This window comes from Acinonyx jubatus, chromosome B1, assembly GCF_027475565.1.
Source record: "Acinonyx jubatus isolate Ajub_Pintada_27869175 chromosome B1, VMU_Ajub_asm_v1.0, whole genome shotgun sequence".
Taxonomy (NCBI): domain Eukaryota; kingdom Metazoa; phylum Chordata; class Mammalia; order Carnivora; family Felidae; genus Acinonyx; species Acinonyx jubatus.
The window spans coordinates 129,917,836-129,941,208 of record NC_069382.1 but is presented as its reverse complement, the minus strand read 5'-3'; the positions used below and the strand labels follow the sequence as shown (position 1 = coordinate 129,941,208).

The following is a 23,373-nucleotide window of genomic DNA, read 5'->3' as shown; positions in this document are numbered from 1 at the left end:
AATTCCAAACTCCTCCACCAACATCTTTATTCTTTCCCTCTGGAAGGATTCCTTTCCTTAGCATGTAAATATGGGCAAATTTCTTCCAACTTTAAAAAACACAAGAAACAAAACAGCCCAGACCTTCTTTTAAGGCTGCCCTTTGCCTTCTTCTAGTCCCCCTCCCATTGAGGGCTAAGCTGGGTTCACATTCTTTGTCAAACTTTACCTCCTTACCTTATATTTACTGGCTCAATCCACTACTTTCTCTCTACCAAGCCCCTCTAACTTTTCTTGTGAAAGGCCATTAAGACTTATCATTTGCTAAAAACAAAAGCTCCTTTTCAGCCCCTTTATTGCTGGCTTTATCTGCAGCATTTGGATTTGCTGGCTCTGCCCTAATCTTGAACTCCTTTTTCCCCTGGTATCAGGTCCCACAGGTTCATGACTGCCTTTTCAGTCTCTGGATGCTTTTTCTCAACATTGGCAATCCCTAGGAACCACCCTGCAGCCCAATACAGGATATGACCAGTTTGACCAACACCCCCTGATACCAGACAGCCCCCTTCCTGGAACAGAGACTTACTCACATAAAGAGCTTCTTCTCAACCACAAAAAGCTCCACAGCTGAGATACTGCTGAAACACTGGTTGGTCGTGAGGAAGAAGAGCACCCCTGATCTGCAATGAGAGAAAGGGAAAAAAAAAGCACTGCAGTCGATTAAACATTCTTAGATCAATTTTCTACCCATGAAATTCTCTCCTCAAATGATACCTTATAACATTAAATAGAACACTGTTCTGGTTTAAACAGAGGGAACTATGAGCTCCATCAGCTCTCTCCCTACCATCTCTCTGCACACACGGTGGTACCCCTGGGACTCCACAGAGCACAGTTTGGAAGTCACAGTCCTGGATTGCTATGGATTGAATTGTGTCCTCCCCAAATTCCTATGTTGAAGCCTAAACCTTCAATGAGATGATATTTAGAGACAATTCTGTCTTTGGGAGGTAATGAGATTTAGATGAGACCATGAGGGTAGAGTCCCCATGACAGGATTAGTGTCCTTAAAAGAAAGGGAGAGACACCAGAGTGTGCTCTCTCTCTCTGCCATGTGAGGACACAGCAAAAAGGTGGCCATCTGTTAGCCAGGAAGAGAGCTCTCATCAGAACCTGACAACGGAAGCACCCTGATCTCCTCAACTGTAAGAAGTTGTTGTTTAAACTGTTGTTGAAGCCACCAGACTATGGTTCTTTCTGATGGCAGCCTGTGCTGATGAATACACAGGTCATAAAAATATTATCTTGAATTTTACCTAACAAAAACAACAAGTATCATTCCTAATGTATCAACAAAGAAATAGTGAACCAAATAAAGTCTGTAGAGCTTAAAAAAAAAGCCTCTATTAGCCACATTTTTAAAGTAAAGAAGAAACTAGGATATGAAGAGGCAAAATGACGGGGGAGGAAAACCTCAGTCGACACCTTATTATAGACCTCCACCACACGATCGTCAGTACAGCCTTGATATTATCCTTGGTAGGCCATCACCAAAATGGCTTCAAACGTGCTCAGAAAACAAAATGATGCTTATAAAGGAAAAATTTATTTTTGCATCTGTAAGAAAAGGAAGACTACTAATGCTTGTTTCTCAGTAAAATAACGAAGGCTCAAAAAGGAAAGACACTTGGATAGACCTATGCATCTTACAAAAGCATGCTAACATCCCTCAGACAGTGTTGGGCTGCCCTTCATAACCAAACCATTTAATTGACATGAGGATGTGAGCTGAAACTGAAAGAGCTGAAGTGACCCATCATTTAAATGATGCAAAAATAAGAGAGAACAAATAGAAACTCAAGTGTACAGCCTCTCAAAGAAAGAAAGAAAGTCCAGATACTCAGTAATTGTTTTCAATGCCCAAAATAAATAAAACAGAAGACAGAAAACAGACTGTTTTAAAAGTAAATGTTTAACTTATAATTAATAAATAGGAAATAGCCAGACCTAGTACAAAGGCAGCTATGCAACCTTTTCCACACAAATAAGCCTACTATCAGAATAAAAGCTAATTTCAGAAATATGGGACATGCAACAATTCAGCTCAATTTGTCAGATCTTATATCTAATAATACTGTTTGTTCATCAGGATTCTGAACTAGTAGATAGTGACATTACTTCTAAATCATAAGATGATTTATTTAACAGTAAATACAGCTTTTATTACTAAAAAATTTAAGGTTTTCTAATACTTTTCAATCGGGTAATCCATGTCTGTAATATCTCCTTATTATCCAAATATTTTTAAAACTATCTTTTTTCTTAATATGCATTAATTTGTTTAGCTATCACCACAACCCTGTAAGGTAACTATTAGGTCAAAAAAGCTCATACTCGGAGAGCCTAGGTGGCTCACTAAGTTAAGCATCTGGCTCTTACCTTCAGTTCAGGTCATGATCTCATGGTTCATGGGTTCGAGCCCTGCATCGGGCTGTACAGAGTGCTGGCAGTGCAGAGCCTGCTTGGGATTCTCTCTCTCTGCCCCTCCCCCATTTATGTGCTCTATCTCTCAGAAAATAAATAAACATTAAAAAAAAAAAAAAAGCTTAAACTCTATATACTAATAAAACCCAGCTTGTCAGTTACACATGTTAGAGAAAGAGCAGAGAGCACCTCTCTGGGATAATTCATTCCCAAAGAAGAGAACCAAACCCCCAGCCTCCTGAGCAATTTCAAATGATGAAAAAGTGGCAGCAAGTTTAAATCAAAAAACACAAATTAAGGGGCGCCTGGGTGGCTCAGTCAGTTGAGCATCTGACTTCAGCTCAGATTGTGATCTTGTGGTTCACGAGTTCAAGCCCCATGTCAGGCTTGACAGCTCAGAGTCTGGAGCCTGCTTTGGATTCTGTGTCTCCCTCTCTCTTTTCCCCTCCCCTACTCATACTCTGTCTTTATCAAAAATAAATAAAATATTTTAAAAATACCACACAAATTAAAATAAATCCAATGCCCTATTTCTCCAGAATAAATTTGAAGAAACTGCTAAAGCTCTTCTTTATTTCTCTGGATTCTTCTATCAGGAATTTTAATGGTTAGATTTCCAGTTTCCCTTTAAAATGCCAGTTAAGGACAGGTTTTCCAATATTTATTCCAAAAGCTTCCAACTGCACAACACAAAAGGTCCACAGGTTCTATAGATCTTGTGACCTATACTCTGTGCTTGGTAAAAATATGGCATTTACAAAAGGTACAAATCATCAATTACTAGCAAGCCTGGAAGTGAGAGAACACTGTCTTCAGGGAAAAGGTAAAGAGAAAAAGAATGACATAACTCTGTAAATGAGCTGCCATAATAATCTCAACGTAGAGTAACACTACTTAATTCCATTTATTTTGGAGATCATTTATTTTACTTGAGTGAAGAATTGACTTTTATGCTTATTCTTTCTTTCATAAACAATCAGCTTTCTCCAGACATCAAAACAGATTCAACTTAAGCTATTGCACCTTCTTCATATCCTTATGGTAAAATGGGGATAATATCACCCATCCCTCTGGGCAGAAGGGTAACCAGAGTCTGTGATTTAAAGTGTAGAGCACAATGCCTGGCACAGAACAGTTTTACACATGAAGTATAAAGAGAACTCTACAGTCCTGGACATCACTGAGCATCTACATTTGGAGCAAGCTAGACCTCATTACAAAGTCTCATTATGAAAAACTATTTTTAAGGGCACATAATGACTAAAACTCGCTAAGGTAGACTAATATAAGTGCTAACCATATAACAGAAAAACCTAAGTCTCATCCACCTCCTCATGGCAAACAAATCAAAAAATAGAGAAAAAAATTACTCACAAGCAACAAAAGAAAAAAACAGATGGGGTGTCTGGGTGGCTCAGTCAGTTGAGTGTCAGACTCCTGACTTCAGCTCAGGTCAGGATCTCAGGGTCATGAGATAGAGCCGTGCATTGAGCTCTGCACTGACAGTGCAGAGGCTGCTTGAGATTCTCTCTCCCAGTCTCTCTGCCCCTCCCCCGCTTGCACACCTACACATCTCTCCCCTCTCTCAAAATAAATAAATAAAAATTTTAAAAAAGACAAAAAAAAAACCCAGACAAACTGGACTACATCAAAATTTAAAACTCATGTGCATCAAAGGACACACTCAATAGTGAAGACAACCCACAGAATATCAGAAAATATTTGCAAATTTATACACGATAAGGGGTTAATATCCAAAATATAAAAAGAACACATACAATTCAACAATAAAAAGAATCCAAATAAAAAAATGGGCAAAGGATTTGAATAGCCATTTCTCCAAAGAAGATACACATGGCAATAAGCATATTAAAAATGCTTAACATCACTAATCATTAGGAGAACGCTAATCAAAACCGCATGAGATATCACTCGACACCAATCAGGATGGTTATTATTATTATAAAAAAGAAAAAGAAAAAAACAGAAAATAACAAGTTTGGTGAGGTTGCAGAGGAATTGAAACCCGTGGGCACTGCTGGTAGGAATGCAAAATAATACAGCTGCTGTGGAAGACAGGATACTTGATAGAATTACCAAACGATCCAGTAATTCTACTTCTGAGTATAAACCCAAAAGTATTTAAAGCAGAGACTTAAACAGATATTTACTTGTAAATCCTCACTCACAGCAGCATTACTCAATGAGGGGCAAAGGGCGGGTCACTCCAACTTGGGTTACTTTGACATGAAGACTATTTTGAGCTAAAAGCAATCAATTACCTGCAGATTCTGGAAACGCTTTTTACCACTCCCTCAACTGCCTAAATTTACATTGGAAAGGAGAGCCTATACCAGGAAGCAAGTTACTAAGAAAGATTGTCTTTACCTAAGAAACTTATTTGCATAAGAGGCAACTTTAGTTTTCCAAATATCATCTCTCAACTTCCTAAGATCTTTCTCCCAGTGTATCCTCAGACCTTACCCACCCCTCTCCTTAGCTCACATAGGCATCATGTTGCCTGTTTTTGGAATTTCATGTCTGTGTGGATTCCCTGTTCACATGCTACTGAATTTGATTTTCTCCTGTTAATCTGTCTTATATCAACGTGATTCTTAGTCCTACTAGAGGAACTCTGAAGAGCAGACTATTCTTCCTCCCCAAAATTCACAACAGCCAAAAGGTAGAAATAATCCAAGTGTCCAAGACAGATAAATGCATAAACAAAATATGATATATCCATACATTGGAATATTACTCAGTCTTTAAAAGGAAAGAAATTCTGACATGTGCCACAACATGGATGAACCTTGAAGATACTATGTAAAGGAAATAAGTGAGTTACCAAAGGACAAATACTGTAGGATTCCACTTATATCAGTACCTAGAGTAATCAAATTGGGAGACAGAAAGTATAAATGTGGATTATATGGAATAATGGAAATATGCAATAATGGAAAATAATTAATGCCACTGAACTGTATACTTAAAACTGTTTAAGAAGGTAAATTTTATGTACTATGTAAATTACCACTATATATGTATACATATACACACATACACATATATATGTAATTACCACTATATGTATACATATGCATGCACACACACACACACACACACACACACACACACACACATATCCCTCCAGCTTTCAATTCACTGACTTACCCTACTCTTCAGTTTACCTTGTCTCAAATTTAAATTCTTTTTTTTTTAATTTTATTTATTTTGAGAGAGAGTGTTGTGTGTGTGCCCACAAGCGAGCACAAACAGGGAGGGGCAGAGAGCCATGGAAAGAGAGAATCCCAAGCAGGCCTGCACTGTCAACACTGAGAGCCCAACATGGGGCTCAATCTCATGAACTGTGAGATCATGACCTGCCGAAATCAAGAATCAGACATTTAACCGACTGAGCCACCCAGGCACCCCTCAAATTTAAATTCTTAATGGATTTTCATAAGCTTGAAAGAAGTAACAACACTTTCTCAAAATCAAGATCCAAATTTACTTACCTATTCTGGATTCCTGTAGAATCATTTTTTAAATCATAGAAAATGGCACCTATAACCAATCCCAGGATGATTGTTACAATTATCTTTTCGAAAAGAAAAAGAAGAAAAGTCTTAATTAAAGGCAAAAACAACACGCCATTTATGATTATTATATGGCTACATAACCAAATTTCTCCATTGAGATAGATACTTCAAATCGTTCAGCCAAAGCCCTTGGGAGAATATGGAACAGTGTATGTTATTAGACCGCTTTCTAAATTAAAAAATAATTTATCTGTGTGTTGGGGAGGCTGACAGTAGAACACAGTAAACTCCTAGAACTCTAAGGATCCCCCCACTGATTCACCAGGCCGGTTCAAGGTCTAGTTCAAACTACCAGGCCTGGGAAGGCCATATAGAGTAGGGAAGCAATGCAAGTGCATGGCTAAGTCATTTGAGAAATAAAATAAAGTCCAAGTGGCTCAAGAGTTCTGACCTGAACTTTCAACCTTTGTGCTAGTGAACATGCAGTTTTATATTTGAAGAGGCTCAAGTAAAAACAGGATATCTTTACTCTTTTTTTAAAATGACTTTTTAAAAAATATGTTTATTTATTTTGAGAGAGAATATGTGCGTGTGTGTGTGTGTGTGAGAGAGAGAGAGAGAGAGAGCGAGAGCAGGGTAGAGGGGTAGAGGGAAAGAGAGAGAAAGAGAGACAGAGAGAGAGAGAATCCCAAGCAGACTCCACAGTCAGCACAGAGCCCGACACGGGGCTCAGCCTCACAACTGTGAGATCAAGGACCCGAGCCAAAATCAAGAGTTGAACACTTAACCGACAGCCACGCAGGCACCCCAGGATATTTTTACTTTTAACATTAAAAATAAATGAAATGTTTCAAGCACATATAAAACAATTCTAACAATGTTATTTCATGTGATAAGGAAGCAGCGTTAAGCTGGGGCCCGCCTATCTGACCCAGGGGACAGTCTATGCCTGCACTGGAAAAGTGCACTGTCACTGCCACCAAAGCATTCAACCAGCTCTCTCTGAGGGTACCCAAGTACTTTCACTACCCATTCTCTTGTCACTGCTTCTCCAGCAACCTCAGCCCAAGGGCCTGCAGCCAAACGAGTAGAACTAAGCTGCCAGTTTTTTGCCACTCTTACCTACCTTCACTTACTCAGTCTGTTTGAGGACTCAAGTAGACTGGATAAATATCACTTTTGTTTTTAAGATTGACAAAATATCTCTTAAGGACACTTCTATAAGCAAAGGATTAAGGGTTATACTATGACACAATTTATTTAGGAAAGTTCTACGTATTGTACTTTTATGTTGTATTAAATTTAAAAAATGTAAGAAATGGTAATCTGAAGAAAACAAAATATCCCACCATGTATCTTGGAACCTTCAAAGTTAAAAAATAAAATAAAAAAATCTCAGTACTACTACAGTACAATGGTATCAAGACTTGAAGGAATTTTTTAAAGCATATTTTGGCATGAAGCAAACCAAACGGGTAAACAGGATCATGATCTGTGGAGGCTAGTTTGTGAAAACCACAGTCTGGAAAAAGTATGATCTGAGATGTCTTTAAAATTCCCTTGCTAATAAGACAGTCAGAAATTTGGAGAAAAAAATCTATTACCCTGGTATATTTTCATTACCCTCAGAATATACTGTACTTCATGCCAACAGATAAGCTTCCAAAATAAATGATGATGGCTCCATTACCATGTGTGCATGTGTATATATACAAGTCTCTATGTTCACCCAGTATAGCTTTAAGAATGTCTGGACTTTTGGGGCGCCTGGGTGGCGCAGTCGGTTGAGCGTCCGACTTCAGCCAGGTCACGATCTCACGGTCCGTGAGTTCGAGCCCTGCGTCAGGCTCTGGGCTGATGGCTCAGAGCCTGGAGCCTGTTTCCGATTCTGTGTCTCCCTCTCTCTCTGCCCCTCCCCCGTTCATGCTCTGTCTCTCTCTGTCCCAAAAATAAATAAACATTGAAAAAAAAAAAAAAAGAATGTCTGGACTTTTTAATCTGGACACTCTACATGCTTGTTTCTTTTGCATATAAAAGATACTGTCAATATTACCATTAGGATGTTTGCTAAAGGTTCGATAGTCAATATTACCAAAGGATGTTCGCTATGATCAATCTCATAATTTTGTCATGCTTTTTACAAGGTGAATCCACGTTATTCTTTCTTGGATTACAGAAAAGAGAAAAAAAATAGCCAAACTAAGCATTGCTCAACAGAGCACACAAAGAGGAGATACTGTAAGTCTTGTGCACCTGGGCTCTGTTCTGAACAGAAGGAAAAAAAAAAAAAAAGAAATTCCCTAAATATGTTATTCTGTCTTATTCAGCTGTGTTTAGCAATATATCTCAAGGTGAGTTCTGAGGGATAATTATGGCCATTACTCAAAAAACATCCCTAGTCAAATGTAAAATGTGCCAGTAGAAAAAATGAATCTTTAGGAGATACGATAGTGTTTTCCAAATTGATTTGATCAGAAAAACCCATGGCACATTAAATGAACATTAAATCCTTCTATACAGATGATCCATTCACTCCCAGATCATTCAAATACAACCTTTGGTTAAAGGGCATTATTAGAAGCAAAGTCTGAATCATGGAAGTGACTAGTTGAAATCTAGGTATGGCTGTAATACAACTGATACAGGATTTATCAGCGGGAAGCCATAAAACAGTTTAACAGCTTCATGTTCAAATACTTTAAAAAGTAAACAACATACATGAGTTTGAAACCACTAAACCGAAGGTCAGCAAGCTAGGGTCTACAGGTCAAACATGGCCTGTCACCTATTTCTGTTCAGCCCTCTAGCTAAGAACAGTTTTTACCACTTTTTTAATGGTTGGTAGAAAAGAAAAGTGAGAGAAGAATATTTCTTGCCACATGAAATTTAAATGAAATTCAAGTTTCAGTATCCATCAATAAAGTTTTATTGGAACACAACTATGTTCATTTGTTTATATATTATCTATGGCTCCTTTCAAGCTAAAATGGGAAAGGCTAGAGACAAAGACTACATGGCCCGCAAAGCCCAAAGTATTTACTACCTAGCCCCTTACAATAAAGGTTTGCCTGCTCCTGTTCTAAGCAAACATTCCAGTATCTACAAATCTGAACAGCAGATACTCAGAGAGATGCAATGTTCTATCTTTGTTCTAGGAGACTGCCACTACTCTGAACACTGTTGGGACTCCTTTAGTGGAACTGAGTTCATTGAGGAAGCAAGTAGGCTGAATATGCAACCTGGAGGCACTAGGCCTGGGTCTACATCTGAAGTAAGCCTACCAACAAAAGATGCAGAGTCATGGTGTATTAGAAATAGTTCCACATTTTAGAAAAGGGAACCCTCTTACACTTTTGATGGGAATACAAACTGGTGCAGCCACACTGCAAAACAGTATGGAGATTCCTCAAAAAGTTAAAAATAGAACTACCCTATGATCCAGCAATTGCAGACCAGGTATTCACCCAAAGAATACAAAAACACGAATTCAAAGGGACACATGCACCCCTATGTTTACAGCAGCATTGCCTACCATAGCTAAATTATGGAAAGATTCCCAAATGTCCACTGACTGATGAAGGGATAAAGAAGATGTGGTATATATACACGTAATTGGATATTACTCAGCCAAAAAAAAAGAATGAAATCTTTCCATTTGCAATAACGTGGATGGAGCTAGAGTATTGTGCTATGCAAAATAAGTGAGGGAGAGAAAGACATATGATTTCACTCATATGTGGAATTTAAGAAACAAAACAAACAAGAAAAGGAGAAAAAAAAGAGAGAGAGAGGCAAGTCAAGAAACAGACTTTTAACTATAGAGAACAAACTGATGGTTACCAGAGCAGAGGTGGGGGGCGAGGGGTTGGGTTAAATAGGTGAGGGGGATTAAAGAGTGCAGTTGTGGTGATGAGCACCAGGTGTTGTATGGAAGTGTTGAATCACTAAATTGTACACCTGAAACTAATATTACACTAAATGTTAACTGATTGGAATTTAAATAAAAACTTTTAAAAAAATAAAAAAAGAAATACCTCCACATTCTAATCATATTCTTCTCAGACTACCATATTGTGACTTGGACAAGACACTTGTAAATCACTTTCAGAGGCAAGAGAAATTTAAGTTATTTTCCAAGTAAAAAAAAAATCTATAAATCACACTAAAGAACCAACTCCATCACATTCCAATAGTGATGTTGGAACAATGGGTAACCAGGTTGACTTTGTTTACCAGACCTGTACTCAAAAGACATCAAATATACTATAAAAGAATAAAAATTTAACCTTGATTGCTAGTACACAGAAGTGTGCATATTCTGACAGAAATATCAAATAACAAGTAGCAAAAATGTTTGGAGCAACTGGCAGGGTATCTCAAAGAGGGATACAGATTCTTGGTATTAATACTTACAAAGCAATTGTACTGAAGTATGAAAATTATGGTGCACGTGGTAAGAAGTCAGTAATATCTTATTAGTGCCAACAGCACATCATCTTTTAGTACTTGACAGAAATTCAACGATTGACAGTAAAATCAATAACCCCCAAAATAACTAGCTAAACTGACTTCCTTGAAAAGAATGGTCCAATAAACTGGGAATACTAGAGTTTTATATGACAGAGCACTTGAGAATTACAGAAAAATAAAAGAGTAATAATCAACAACTCTGAACAGAGCCAGCCAAGATAGAAAAAGAACAGGATTTCATCATTATTAAAAGAAAGTCAATCTGACAGTGAATACCCTTGTTTAACAGAATTAAAGTCTGCTTACTACACTGTGGTAACTACAAACTGTTGTAGGTATCTTAGTGCTCTCCTAAGATTCAAATCCCAAAATGAAGAAGGTCAATTATAAGGAACAACATTTGTACACAGGCTCTTTCCTCAGAAAGCAGCTGGCCCCCATGACCTTCTAAGGCATTCAGTGACTTCCAGATCCAGGCTTCCCCGGCCAACCAATTTCAAATGCAATCAACTCCTTTCCACTCTCCCTCTTTCCCCCTCCCTGTTCCTTCTACCTTTTTCTCTTCCTTTCTCTGCTTTTCTGCTTAAAAGTTCTCCACAGACCCTTTTACCACCTGACTTGCTATATAGTTAATTTCTGTATGAATTTGTCATCTGTTTGCCTCATTGGAAAATAGGCTCCATGAGAACAGAGGTTTTATCTTTGCCCATTTTGTTCACTGCTGTATATAAGCTCCCAAAATGCCATATGTGATCAGTAAGAACTTTTGTTGAGTGGATCAGGAAATGAATGCATGCAGCTATCAGAAAACTATAGATGTGGCTAAACATCTCCTTTACTTCACAATTTTGAAGAAAACAAATTTCTACAAAGATTATCAATTACAGCTTGTCTAAATCAACAAAAATTCTGAGTTAGGTAGTAAAAAAAAAAACCCATAAAAAAAGAAAATATTTTCTTTAAGTAAAAATTTCATTGTGTTTTACTTGTTCTGTTGGCTGTTTCTATATCCCAAATAGAGTGGGGATAAATAAATAGAATGTTGAGTAGAAGATAAGCATAATCCTAAAATAGATTATATTACAACCTAATATTCCCACATGATATGTCTGAGCATAATCAGAAGAATCTGTCAGGTTACCTGAGCTATAGAGGCCTGAGGGTTACCCAGTAAGTTTTTGAATGAACGCTTGGAAATCCATCTGAGTTGATGACAGAAGGAGGTGGCATAGGTGATCTCCCCAAAGGCTGAGCTCTTCTTTTTCTGACCCTCTGAGAGTTGATTTAATTCATCTTTTGTTTTTCTGGAGAAGGCAGAGTTGGCATAAAACTCAGCTATTTTTTCAATGAGTGGAATATCTCTCTTGGAAGGTTCTTCAGTCTCCTTGGCTTTGGAATAAAAGTAGATAAAGAAGGGAAACTTTATTAATAGAGTAACAACTGATTTAGCCCATTTTTCGGCAACCCTTTTCTTAGATTCTTCCCTAATACCTTAATTCTAATGCTTGAGTATAAAAAATTATTAGATCTGTCATTGCTCTACAACATTAGAAAAATACAGTTAATTGGGGTGCCTGGGTGGCTCAGTCGGTTGAGCGTCTGACTTTGGCTCAGGTCATGATCTCATGGCTCATGAGTTAGAGCCCCACATCGGGCATCGGGCTCTGTGCTGACAGCTCGGAGCCCGAAGCCTGCTTCGGATTCTGTGTCTCCCTTTCTCTCTGTCCCTCCCCCGCTCATGCTCTGTCTTTCTCTCTCTCTCTCTCTCAAAAATAAACATTCAAAAAAAAATTAAAAAAAAAAGAAAAATACAGTTAATTGACTGACTACTCCCATAAACTTATGAATACAGCAAACCTACTGACCTTTTCCTAACTATAATATTTGAACCCTAATTCTTTTAACATAGACATCTTATCGTAGCAAGTTATAATTCCTAATAGAAAAATCTTGCCTTTGTTTTCTTCTATATGCAAATACATAAATTGCCAAGTTTCTTATTTCAAAACACTATAAAATCCATGGGCATTTTTTAAATAAAAATTCCCCTTAGAACTGATACTATCATATAAATGCTTATTTATAAATTAAATCAAAAATATTCTCAACAGTCAAGGAAAACAAAATCTGTGTTGACCAGTGCCATAAAGTGAATGTTTGTGATCCGTCAAGATTCATATGCTAAAACTCAATCCCCAATGTGATGATATTTGAAGGCGGGACCTCTGAGGGGTTATTAAGTCATGAGGGTGTTGTCCTCATTAATGGGATTGGTAAACTTATAAAAGAGGCCTCAGAGAGCTCCCTCCCTACTTCCACCATGTGAGGAGGCAATGAGAAGATGGTGACCCATCTCTGAACCAGGAAGCGGGTCCTCAACAGACAATGAATCTGCAGATACCTTCATCTTGGACTTCCCACTCCAGAACTGTGAAAAATAAATGTTTATTGTTTAAGCCACCTGTCTATGGTATTGTTGTCACGGTAGCCCAAGTGGACTAAGACAACGGTTATCAGAGGACAGTATTAATATAAATTCACAAAGCCATGATTTAATGAGTTGCCACATTGCTAAACTTCAGCTAATGCAGTGAAGCAATAACCTGTGACTCTCAACAGATTTTCATACCTTCACCCGCCTGGTCCTGTCTGTTTAATACCACAGCAGAGGAGTCTCCATTAATGACATCCAGGAAGAAGTCTGCAGGGTTATTATAGGGCTCACACTGGTAACCTACAAAAGAAGGCAACTCAGGTACACAAACTTGATGGTCTTGGAAAACAGAAACTCACTTACAGGGGTGAGAGAGGTGAGGGAGAGGGAGAGAATCTGACAACTTCTCCCTCACTTTTTTTTTTCTCTTCTCCCTTCACTAATTTACCTTTTCTTTTTATACATTCAATCACACAACATTTCAGCAATGTTCTGTCTCCCAGAAAAATACACACTTAAAACCAACCTAGGACTCTCAGAAAGTTCATACTAGGTCCTTACCCATCTTGGTTCATGAGACCTGAAACAGCTATCCTCAGTATGCTCTGAGGCTTATCAGAACTTCTTCAAAAATAGAAATATAGGTGCAAATAAAAATAAGTTAAAAAAAAAAGCTGTAGCTGGAACTAATGCTCTTCAAAGCAAGGCCACAAGCAAAGAATGCTACAGCACAGCAGGACTGTCCTTGGGAGAGGCCAGGGGTGTGTTCTGCTCTCCAAGTTCACCTGGGGATGGCCAAATATGCATTCATTGTGCTGTCATAATTCCAATAGGGAGAACAAATCACCAGAGCAGCACTCCCAAGAGAATGTGACTGGCACAACACAGCTGAATGCTTATCTCAGCTTCTGTGGCACAATCCTCTGGACTCAACTTGGCCTCCAGTTTGACTCTAGGTTCATCTCCCCTAAACTCCTTAGACCTGTGTGTGCTTATTAACTTTAAATGATGGACATTAAATGGAAATTTTTAAAACTGGCTAGTGAATATTTAAAACTATATTTGGAGTCATGGAGCATCATCTATAATCGTATCCAAATATCTCTAAAATGAAGCAGCGGCACCTGGGTGGCTCAGTTGGTTGAGCGTACGACTTCGGCTCAGGTCCTAATCTCACGGTTTGTGAGTTTGAGCCACATGTCAGGCTTTGTGCAGATAGCATGGAGCCTGCTTCAGATTCTCTGTCTCCCTCTCTCTCTGCCCCTCCCCGGCTCATACGTGCACTCTCTCTCTAAAAAATAAACATTTAAAAAATTTTAATAAAATAAAGCAGACAATGTGAGTCGTAAAAAAACAATTACATACTTCCATTCTAAATAGAACCAAGCAGTCCAAAACTGTCAGAAATGTCGGTCCCTCAAAGACAACTAGTCATTCTATTAACTGGCAAGTCACTCACACCCCCTCAAGGCCTAAATCTGCAATCTAACGTTACTAGAAAATTTTAAGTAGCATCTTATGAACCTCCACCAAAGGAGACTAACATCTTCTATGAGGGAATACAGTGATAAAGCCTGATCCATAATACAGTCAAGAAGATAATTGGAGGATACTATTAGGCCTTTCCCAAAATGTTCAACAGACATAACTGGCTATGAAGCCAACATATATCCTGAACTGAAGTGGGAAGCAGATCAGGTAAGGCCCAGTAGAAATACTCCTGTACACACATGCAGGCATACTCAACCAGGTCAGGAAAAAGACCCAAAGAACAGGCTAGTGCTGCAAAGTGAAGAAAAATTCTAGCACCAAACTACCAAAGTTGTGTTGGAATGGGGGAAGCCATGGTATGTCTACTCAAAAATCAACAGCATTCCTATAGACCCCTTTTACTCTCTTTAGGATTCTCTTAATAAAGGATCTTACTACATGAAAAAGTCAAGCATACCCATTAATGCAAAGTAACCCAAGGCCTCCTGGGCAGGCCCATGGAACATTAGTCTTCCTGAGGCCAACAAGGTGAGGCTATCAAACAACTTGAAGATAGAGTAACGAGGCTGATGAATGGAGAAAATGATTGTTCGTCCCTGTTCAGACATCCTAAATTAAAAGTGAAAAAAATAAAAGTCATTAAATGTCTGAGTCATTAAACATGTGAAATGTGAACATCGTGGCAACTTTATTCCTGCCTCTAGGTTATCTATTCTTAGTTCGACTTGATTTTCTCTTACTAACTTCTCATTTCATATTATCTATCTGATAGTTAGGAGACCTCAATTTGGTGCTTCTATGAAGCACTAGGGTTTCTAAAGTGTGTTCCATGGGCAGTCTACATCAACCAGAAGAGTAATTAAAAATGCAAATCTCCAGGGTCACCTGGAGGCTCAGTCAGTTAAGCGACCTACTTCAGCTCAGGTCATGATCTCATGGCTCATGAGTTCATGCCCCGCATTGGGCTCTCTGCTGTTAGGACAGAGCCCGCTTGAGATCCTCTGTCCCCCTCTTTCTGCCCCTCCCCAACTAGTGCATGCACACTCTCTCTTTCTTTCTCTCTCTCAAAAATAAAGAACCATTTAAAAATGCAGATCCCTGAACATTCTCAGACCTATTGGGCCTAGTGAATCCATACATCTAACAAGCACCCAGGTAGTCCTGTAAGTACACTCAAGTTTGAAAACATATTATAGACTAAATATTAAAACAATGATTGCATGCCCCATTCTCACTGATCATTTAAATCTCTTGGCTCTTTAGGAATTGGGTTTCATTCTTTTCCCTTAATGATACAATTAACATTACTGAATACTTACTATGTCTTTGCTACTACATACTTTATAGATAGCCTTATCTAAATTTTCACAATATTGTTACAAGGCAGTACCAATATTACCATTACCTTTATTTACAGATAAGACTTAAGAGAGCTGAGCAACTGGCCCTAAGTGTCACAGTTACTTAAGGGGTAGGGTTGGGAATTGATCTAATTCCATGGCCAAAACATTGTTAAACTACCTTTACACAGGAGTTACTACTTACGGGTAGAAAAAAAAAAAAAACAAAGGCCAAATCACTGTTAAAAATCTGTCATTATTGGAAATATTTTATGAGAGGTATCATGTCAATTTAGGCATTTTCTAAGTACCTACTTACTATATTCTAGCAGTGTCTATAAGTTCCTTCCGCCCCAAATAGGAACGGGCCAGTAGATCAATCATTTCAATACAGTGTGGAATAAAAGAAGCTGAGGGTTTCTTATAAGCAAAATAGACGACTATAACCCAGTCTGAAGATAATATAAGTAGTGTATCAAAGGGGCCAACCAGAGTAAGCCAAGAAGAGAAAGTGTAGTCAGGTGGAAGGAACATGACAAAAAAAGTATGCAATAACAAGGTCTACTAAGGAAACTACAAGTAGTTCAATGCCATTGCAGAGCCCAGAGGTATGTGCAGGAGTTGGGACTGGGGGAGGGGAAAAAGTTAGTAAGAGAGACTGCATCAAAAAATAAGCCCATGATGAATCCCTTCACTCAGAAGCTGCAGCTTTAGTCAGACGGTAAGAAAGGGCTGGTGAAGCACTGGAAGCAGGAAAGTGGATTGGTGTGAAAGCCTTGTGGTCTGAGGCCCAATGACATCAATATCAGTATCTCCTATTAGACATGTAGACTCTTGGACTCTATGCTGTAGAAACAGAATCTGATTTTAACACGACCCTAGTGATTAGTGTGCACAGTGGAGTGTGAAAAGGACCAGGTTAGAGCCCTCCAACAGGGGGAACGATGCTTGTGTGCTAACTAGAACAAAACATGATAAAACATAACACAGTCAAGTATGCCACATCAATTCACCATTCTCTAATGAATGCTGTTAACATACTTACAGATGACAAAAATATCATGCATTCTCTAACTGAACCCAAACCCCAGACCCATTAGTTGGCATCTTCACTTATATGTGCAACTGACATCTCAAACTTAAGATATCTAAAATCTTCCTGTTGCTTCTTATCATAGAGACTTGCTTATGAGGGCATGGGCATCAGAGGAAGCAAGGTAATGACAAGGAGGGGATGTCATTAAAGGTGATGTGTTTGGTAGCTTTTAAAAAAGTGGGGGTTAGGGAGCAGTCCCAGAGGTAGTGGGCAGAGGAAATGGCCAGAGTGACTAAGAGATTAGTAATATTTAACAGTTAAGTTATTTGGCTGACCAAGTAAGTAAATATATTGAGATAATGACAGCTAAGACTTTGTCTGTCTAAAAAGTCATTTACAAACATGGAAAGGGTGGGGCACCTGGGTGGTTCAGTCAGTTAAGTGTCTGACTCTTGATCTCAGCTCAGTCATGATCTCACAGTTCGTGAGTTCAAGTGCTACACCAGGTTCTGCGCTGACAGCACGAAGCCTGCTTGGGATTCTCTCTCTCCTGCTCTCTCTGCCCCTTCCCCACTCATGTGCTCACTCTCGCTTTCTATCTCAAAATAAATAAACATTTTAAAAAACAAACAAACATGAAAAGGGAAAAGACTAAAAAGAGGACTCATGTTAGACAAGATTGGAAATTTTACACATTCTTGAGTTTTTTAATACACACATACTAACAGAGCAATAGTTACAGATGTATGTTTGTATCTATCATTCTATTCAAAATATATACATGTATACACACATGTAATTAATATTCCATATATTTTCCAAATAGAAATAGGTGCCTGGCTGGCTCAGTCAGTGGAGCATATAACTCTGGATCTCAGGGTTATGAGTTTGAGTGCCATGATGAGTGTAGAGATTACTTAAAAATAAAATCTTTGATAAAAACAATATAAAAATATATTTCTGTGTTATATATATACACATACATAACGCACATGTACACAAATATTTCCTAGGTATGTCTGCTAAGTGGGTCTGGAAGCAATGAAACTTCCAGTGTAGTAGCAGCAAGCACACTACACTAAGTAAGCAGATCTTGGTTTCTAAATTCTGACTACACCAGAAGGTACCGGGGCTCCTTAGAGAAACATCTGACACAGGAAAAGGACAAGACAAGCCTGGATCATCTTGTTGACCAGGAAGTAGAGAAATGCTTGAAGAATGATTAGGGAGCATGTCAAAAGGACACAAAGCCAGACTGAAGGGGCTTCCAATGGCCAAATCAGGGCTAATTGAATCATAGAAAATAAGTAATAGCAGATTATAATCTATTGACTAAAATAATATGAGTAAAATGAATAGAGAAGGAGGAAAAGTTCTTGGTAGTAGAATGCCAACTAATATATGTAGAAAGAATGATGTAAATAGAAAATCACTTGGCAACCATCACACCAATAATTGATCGAGGCAGAAGTTGTGAGTACATGCTAAAACTGGTGGGTAGAGATTTGATGAGAAACAGGATATGGACATAATAACCAGTTATCTCCCCTGACAAAATATTAATCAATTACAAAGGGAAAAATAATTACTTCACAGCAGGTACACCCAGCAGACACCAACATGACCAGCTGATGGTCGTGAACATCACCCATGGAAAAGTCAAAACCATGCAGCCCCTCTCCTCGTTAGGGAAATACAAATCAAAACCACACTGAGATACCACCCCACACTGGTCAGAGTGGCTAAAATGAACAAATCAGGAGACTACAGATGCTGGTGAGGATGTGGAGAAATGGGAACCCTTTTGCCCTGTTGGTGGGAATGCAAACTGATGCATCCACTCTGGAACACAGTGTGGAGTTTCCTCAAAAAAATTAAAAATAGAACTACCCTATGACCTAGCAATAGCACTACTAGGAATTCACCCAAGGGATACAGGAGTGCTAATGTATAGGGGCACATGTACCACAATGTTTATAGCAGTGCTTTCAACAATACCAAATTATGGAAAGAGCCTAAATGTCCAACAACTGATGAATGGATAAGGAAGATGTGGTTTACAGATACAATGGAATACTACTTAGCAATGAGAAGGAATGAAATCTGGCCATTTGCAGCAACGTGGATGGACCTGAAGGGTATTATGCTAAGTGAAATGAGTCAAAGAAAGACAGATACCTTATATTTTCACCCATATGTAGATATTGAGAAACTTAACAGAAGACCATGGGGGAGTGGAAGGGGGAGAAAAAGCTATAGAGAGGAAGGGAGGCAAATCATAAGAGACTCTTGGATACTGAGAACAAACTGAGGGTTGATGGGGGGTGGGGGAGAGGGGAAAATGGGTGATGGGCACTAAGGAGGGCACTTGTTGGGATGAGCACTGGGTGTTGTATGGAAACCAATTTGACAATAAATATACAATAAAATAAATAATAAAATAAAATAAAATAAAATAAAATAAAATAAAATAAAATAGAATAAAATAAAATAAAATAAATCACACAGCCCCTGATTTTTGCACAAGAATACAACATCATTTCTGTGGTATCCCTACCAAGAATTCATGGCCTGAGTCTAGTCATAGAGAAACACTGGATGCATCCAGGTTGAGGGCCACTCTACGAAATGTACTCTTGAAGACAGATAAGGACATGAGAGCCAGAAAAGACTAAATAACTGTTCAGAATTAGAAAATATTTTAAAAATCATTCCTGGAGAAAATTCTAAGCCAGAAAGGAGAAAGAGACACTTTTGGGACAACTGGTGAAGTCCAGCTGGAGTTCATGGGTTGGATGGTGGTGCTGGCAGCAATGTGGACTCCTTGGATGGGAGGTGTGTAAGATGGAATTGTAGGAGGAGTGTCCTTGTTTCTTAGAGATATACTCCAGAGTATCTAGGGGTGATGGTACATGATGTCAGAAAAAGACTATGTGGGGTGGAGGGACGGAGGGAGAGCAAATGCACATAAATGGTAATAGTTGGGGAATCTAGGTAAGAGGACATGAGATTTCTTTGTACTACTCTCGTAACTTTTCTGTTAGGTTGAAATTTATTTTTAATTTTTTTAAATGTCCAAAACTTACTTTTGAAATTTCTCCTACAAACGTATTCTTCCCACTGGAGGAATAAATATAAATGCAATTCTTTTCTCCATTCTTCCATTTTTCAGGTCCCAAATTTTAGAAACTCATTCTTTCAATAATCACTTCCCATGTCCAATTCATGAACTAATTCTGTTGGTTCTATCTTTAAAATTGATCCAGAATCCATGACTTCTCACCAACTCCCCACTACCATCCTAGTCAAAACCAGCATCATATCTCCACTGAGCTAATACAGCCTCCTGACTGCTTTCCTTATACTCACCTTGCACTACAGTCTTTTCTCTACACAGCTGCCACTCTTCTGTTCTAGAACTGTCTAAAAGTTTCCCATGTAACCTAGAGACAATAAAAGCCACAGTTCTTACAGTGGCCTACAAAGCCTTTGTAATCTGCCACCCACTCAATTCCATCTCATGTCCTATTCTGCTATGGACTGAATTATGTCCCCCACCCAAAATTCATGTTGAAGTTCTAACCCCTATGACCTCAGAATATACCTGTATTTGCAGACAGGGTCTTTACAGAGGGACTTATAGTTAAACAAGGTCATATGTGGGCCTTAATCTAAGGACGCAGATTGAAGATGACTACGGACAAGCCAAGCCAGGGAGAAAGGCCTCAGAAAAAACAACTCTACTGACCCTCTTATCTTGGGCTTTTAGATTCCCAAGAATATGAAAAACTAAACTTCTGTTGTTTAAGTCACCCAGTCCATTGATACCACGTTATGGCAGCCCTAGCAAACTAATCGATAAGCAATCCCCATTCTACCTAGTTCACCAGCATCCAGTCCCTCTGGCCTCCTTGATATTCTAAACACATCAGGCACACTCTGCCTCAGGACCCACTGGCTCTTCCCTCCAAGGAGGACTCTCTTCTCCCAGACATCCAGGTCCTGCTTACTTGCTCGCAGCTCACATATCACATCATTGAGGTCTTCTCTGACCATCCTGCTGTTTAATATAGCACCCCCACCCCCACTACAGCCATCTTTTGCTACGCTCTTACCGTGCTTCATTTTTCTTGAAACGCTTATATTTGTCGATCAACTGTTTCCCTTGAACAAAGACAGAAGAAATTGCGCTCACTGCTGAATTCCCTATACCAAGAAGAACACCTGATCTACAGCAGGTGATCAGATATTCTCTCAGCATGATTGAGAGAATAATGTTCCTATAGCATTTACCTCTTCAGGAGCAAAAGGACAGCATTTGCTGTGCTTGAGTCTAAGCCAGTTGTGGGCTCATCTAGGAACAGGATGGCTGGATCAGTAATAAGCTCCATTCCTATACTAGTCCTTTTTCTTTCTCCTCCAGACACACCACGGATAAACTGAGTTCCAACCTAAAACACAAATATCATTATTAACAATTACAACCACAGCCACTATTGTTTGTGGAGGTCCTACAATGAGCTGACCCTGTAAGAGGCAATATCTCGTCCCTTGCTTATTCAAAATAGTAAGTATATAAAAATATGGGAAAAGAGGTAGGTTTCTCTTTAATAAAATGAGTAAACTGAGGCTCAAATCAGCTAAGTGGCTAAGCCTGATGTGAAAGCCATGCTTAACAGTACTATATATTCCTTACCAAGTCAAATTAGAATAGTAAAAGATTTGGCCCTGGCATACTGAAATCACAAACCAAAAGGGAGATAAAGGTAGGAAAGGAGAAGGGGAAAGCATCTATAATTTATTAATCTTCTTACACTCTCCCTCCTCACCCCTTCAAAAGTCCTCAGTGTGGTTTGGGAAACAGAAAGTTCACTTTCTATTATACCACATTAGCACCTCTTAAATCACCATAAGGCTTCCCAAATTGACCCTGCATATATCCCAACTCACTGCAGAATTCCTCACTCATTCTTTCAGACAAATCCAGAAGACAGAACATTCTACAGGGCAACTGTAGTCTTTTCTTTTGGCTCAGTCTTTTCAACTAGTCGATGTCATTGTATGTAGTGGGGATGGAGAGGACAAGAAGGTTTGGGGGGAGGTAGGAAGCATTTCCTACATTAAGAGTCTTCAAAGAGATAATCAAGTGCTACTGATGCCCTTGGCAGGATCTTGTAACAATTGAGCCATAACAGACATTATGGAGACAATTGGGAAAATGTGAATGAATAGGGGCTTAACGTAACTGATATTAAGACACTGTTAATTTTGTTAGTTTATAATGGTATTGTGGTAATGTAGGCAAATGTCTTTTTTTTAAGATGCATAATCAGTTTTCAGGAGTGAAATATGATATTTATAACTTTCTCTAAAATACTTCAAAAAAATACTTCAGAAGAAAAGCTGAAGCACATATGGGATAAGATGTCAACAACTGGGAGATCTAGGTGAATGTTATTAGTATCATACCATTATATTAATTATACTATAATCATACAATTAGGATAGTAATCAGACTATTCTATGTTTAAAATTTCATAAAAAGTAAAAGAATGTTGAAAGTATTTTCAATCAATTAGATAAATAAATTCTAAGAAGTGAACAACTACCTTCAGCTCATTTCCCAGGAATTCTATGCAAATAAGTTAGGGCAATGGCTGTCTATTTGTAAAGAAGTTTTACCTAAAAATAAAGATTGGAAAGCACCTTACTAAAAAGACAAAATGAAAAACAGAGCCAAAGCAAAGGAAACCCAAACCCATAAACTCCTAAAACAAAAGTAGTAAATGGTGGCATCCCGGAGTGCTGCTTCCAAGCAAAATATAGCAAAATACACTTAACCTTTTTTTTTAAATGTCAGTATCACATGAAGCAGCAGCCAGCAGAATGCCCCCTTTCTTCATTATCTCTAAGTCGAGGATAGATTTCACAGGGGGATTAAACTATTGCCACCACAGGCTCAGTTAGTAGAGGGTACAATTCTTGATCCCAGGGTTGTAAGTTCAAGCCCAAAATTGGGTGTAGAGATTACTTAAAAATAAAATCTTTAAAATAATAAAGAATGCTAAACTACAGCCACCACAATCTAAAAAGCTCATCTTCACCCAAAGCTTCAAATGTCTTCCCAGCAAATCTTTCATCTCTAGTCATCAACTGTAAAGTTCTCTCATTCATTTCATTTCTTCCTCCTGACTCTGCACAACCACAAAAGGAGTTATTTTTGTCTCTCTGGCCCCAAACTGTTATCTCTAAAACCTAAGAACCCAGCACATAACAGACAATATGTAAGTAAATATTGGCAGAAGAAAGGAAGATATGAAGAGGAGAGGGGAATAAGAGACAAAAGTACCAAAAGAAAGGCTATAGAAAAACGACTGGGATGCTACACAAATTAGAAATAAACCCTAAGTTAGGGGTGCCTGGATGGCTCAATTAGTTAAGCATCTGGCTCTTGATTTCAGCTCAGGTCATGATCTCACGGGTTTGTGAGTTTGAGCCTCACATTGGGCTCCTTGCACTGACAGTGTGGAGCCTGCTTGGGATTCTTTCTCCCTCTCTCTCTGCCCCTCCCGTGCACACGCTCTCTCTCAAAATAAATAA

General features: G+C 38.6%; 1 protein-coding gene across 6 annotated transcripts in view; it reads right to left on the bottom strand.

The window, feature by feature from the left end:
• Window positions 1-23,373, bottom strand: part of ABCG2 (ATP binding cassette subfamily G member 2 (Junior blood group)) — a 141,569-nt gene that overhangs the window by 10,574 nt on the left and 107,622 nt on the right. For all 6 annotated transcript variants that reach the window (XM_053217140.1, XM_015073634.3, XM_053217141.1 and 3 more), the window contains 6 exons: window positions 21,067-21,224; window positions 14,855-15,006; window positions 13,102-13,206; window positions 11,614-11,861; window positions 5,979-6,061; window positions 570-659 (listed from right to left, as the gene is read on the bottom strand). In XM_053217140.1, coding sequence (XP_053073115.1) covers window positions 570-659; window positions 5,979-6,061; window positions 11,614-11,861; window positions 13,102-13,206; window positions 14,855-15,006; window positions 21,067-21,224 — 836 coding nt within the window. The remainder of the gene's footprint in view (window positions 1-569; window positions 660-5,978; window positions 6,062-11,613; window positions 11,862-13,101; window positions 13,207-14,854; window positions 15,007-21,066; window positions 21,225-23,373) is intronic.